The 2337-nt window shown below is 31.7% G+C and overlaps 1 protein-coding gene across 1 annotated transcript; it reads left to right on the top strand.

Moving 5' to 3' along the window:
- The first annotated feature begins 663 nt into the window (after positions 1-663).
- On the top strand, positions 664-2031 carry LOC122797268 (chemokine XC receptor 1-like). The gene has a single exon (XM_044066112.1). It carries the CDS (start codon positions 776-778, stop codon positions 1829-1831), a length of 1056 nt encoding a protein of 351 aa, XP_043922047.1. The 5' UTR covers positions 664-775; the 3' UTR covers positions 1832-2031.
- The last annotated feature ends 306 nt before the right edge of the window (positions 2032-2337 follow it).

Genomic DNA, 2337 nt, shown 5'->3' with positions numbered 1-2337 from the left:
CGTGTTTTGCTGTTTGTTGTTGTTATTGTTGAAAAAATGTCTAATTTAATTTCATTTTCTATGTTCATTGCCAGTCCCTAATTCTGTATGCTGTATGTAAGCTCATATGTTTTATAATGTACTGCTGAATTTGTTCTGTTATAAATTATTTTTGTTGTACTGAATTGATCCTTTTTCCTGGACTGCACCTGTAAATAAGCCCCTGAAGACTGTTATGCCTTACCTGTTTAATAATAATAATAATAATAATAATAATAATAATAACACAGTAATGAAGTAACTAATTCATAAACTATTAAACTAAATAGGCAAATGGTAAGGCTCATCATTTTATATTCAAAATGAATAATGCTTATGTTTCAGATTGAAAAAATTTGAAATATCATCTGATAGGATGCAAACCACTTAATACGTTGCCCTGAAATCACTGTAAAATCCAGTGGAACAGACATTCAGCATTGATAGAGATAATGATGAATCGTTAGCCTTCAGTAGTGAAGAAAACAAGAATTAAGAAGCAGAAGTTAACTTTAATTTTAAAAAGAAAACCAAAAGCACATTGTCATTTCCACTTTCATAAGTTTGATTTCCCAGATACATTCAAGCTTGCTTGCTGAGGTATGTGACTTCACCTTTTTACAAAGACAGAAGAATTTTACATGCCACTTTCATCCAGTTAAAATATGAAAAGCTGAGTATAAAGCTCTGTGCATGTCAGAATTGATAGATTCCTTTCTTTGCCTTTCAGAGTTGTGAACTGGCAGTCATTGCAGCAATGTCATCAGCTGTTACTACAGCTAATATTTATGAAGCAGATAGCTCCACAGCAGCAGACTATTACAGTTACCTATATGATGAAGGACCTGCTGGTGGCTACTGTACCAAATATGATGTGATTCAACTTACTGCTCTGTTAACCGCAGTATTTTACTCACTGATAACTTTTCTTGGACTCACTGGAAACAGTCTGGTTCTCTTCATCTTGCTTAAATATGAAAGCTTAGTATCTGTAACCAACATTTTTATTTTGAATCTGTCTGTATCGAACCTGATTTCCTGCTTGTCTTTGCCTTTCTGGGCTATATACCAAAGCCAAGGATGGATTTTTGGAGATGTGCTTTGTAAAGTAGTAAGTGCAGATTTTTCTGTGGGATTCTACAGTGGCATTATTTTTCTGACCATGATGACTATCCATCGATGCATTGTAGTGATTAGTCCATTGGCAGAGAAACCACAAAGAAGCTGCTATGGCATTCTATTCTGCAGCATTGCCTGGGTCACCAGCATTGTAGTGAGTACCCCTGAAATCATACTGTTTAATACTGAGACTCGGGACAATATTATATACTGTACAAATCTGGCTCCATCACTCTTCTGGAAATTTTTTGGAACATATCAGCAAAACATATTTTTTTTTATTTCTTTCAGTGTCATTTTATACTGTTATATTAAAATACTGAGGATACTGTGCCAAAATCACACACCGAGGAAAAGAAAGGCTATAAAGCTCATCCTTATAATTGTAGTTGTATTTTTTATGACTTGGACACCCTACAATGTAATTATATTTCTGAAGTCTTTACGAGATTTGAATGTATGGCAACTTGATTGTGAATACAGTAAGCAGATTGATTATGCCTTTTACATGTGTCGTAATATTGCTTTGTCACAGTGTTGTATTAATCCTATATTGTATGCCTTTGTAGGAGTGAAATTCAGAAGCCATTTGTTAAATCTGCTTAGTAGCTATGTGAAATGCTTTGGTAATGCTAATGTTATTGCTGCAAACACCAACAAACAAGATGGATCTGATTACCATCACCTTTATTAAAACCTTTATTATGAGAGGTTAAATTTGATTTAAGAACTTTCATCATCTTTACTTAACTAAGAGTATAATTTGTCACAGTAAATAAGACAGCAGACAATCAATAGAAAAAGTTTACTAAAAGCCAAAAAGTGAATACAAAAATGTAAATAAAATACTAATACTATTTATTAAAAACAGCATTGCTGTACCATTTGTTAAACATTATTGTTATCATCATACAATAGTAGTAGGGAATACATTTTATCATACTGAAAAAAAAAAAAAATATATATATATATATATATATATATATATATATATATGTATGTATGTATAGTTAAAAAGGTGATAAATTAAATATCATTTTCCTTATACTGAAGGTTGTGAAATCTATGTTATGAAGTAACAGCAATGAAACATAAACATTTATTTAAAACAGTATTAGCATGCTTGCCTTATGTGGACTTGAAGAAATAAATCTTGCAAGCCTGTAATCTTAATAAAGTTTGTCTTATATTAGGTACAAA

The sequence above is a fragment of the Protopterus annectens genome, chromosome 3.part0 (assembly GCF_019279795.1).
Source record: "Protopterus annectens isolate FY-2018-M chromosome 3.part0, PAN1.0, whole genome shotgun sequence".
Classification (NCBI taxonomy): domain Eukaryota; kingdom Metazoa; phylum Chordata; order Ceratodontiformes; family Protopteridae; genus Protopterus; species Protopterus annectens.
Note: the sequence above shows the minus strand (reverse complement) of the source record. Positions and strands in the feature narration are given on the sequence as shown.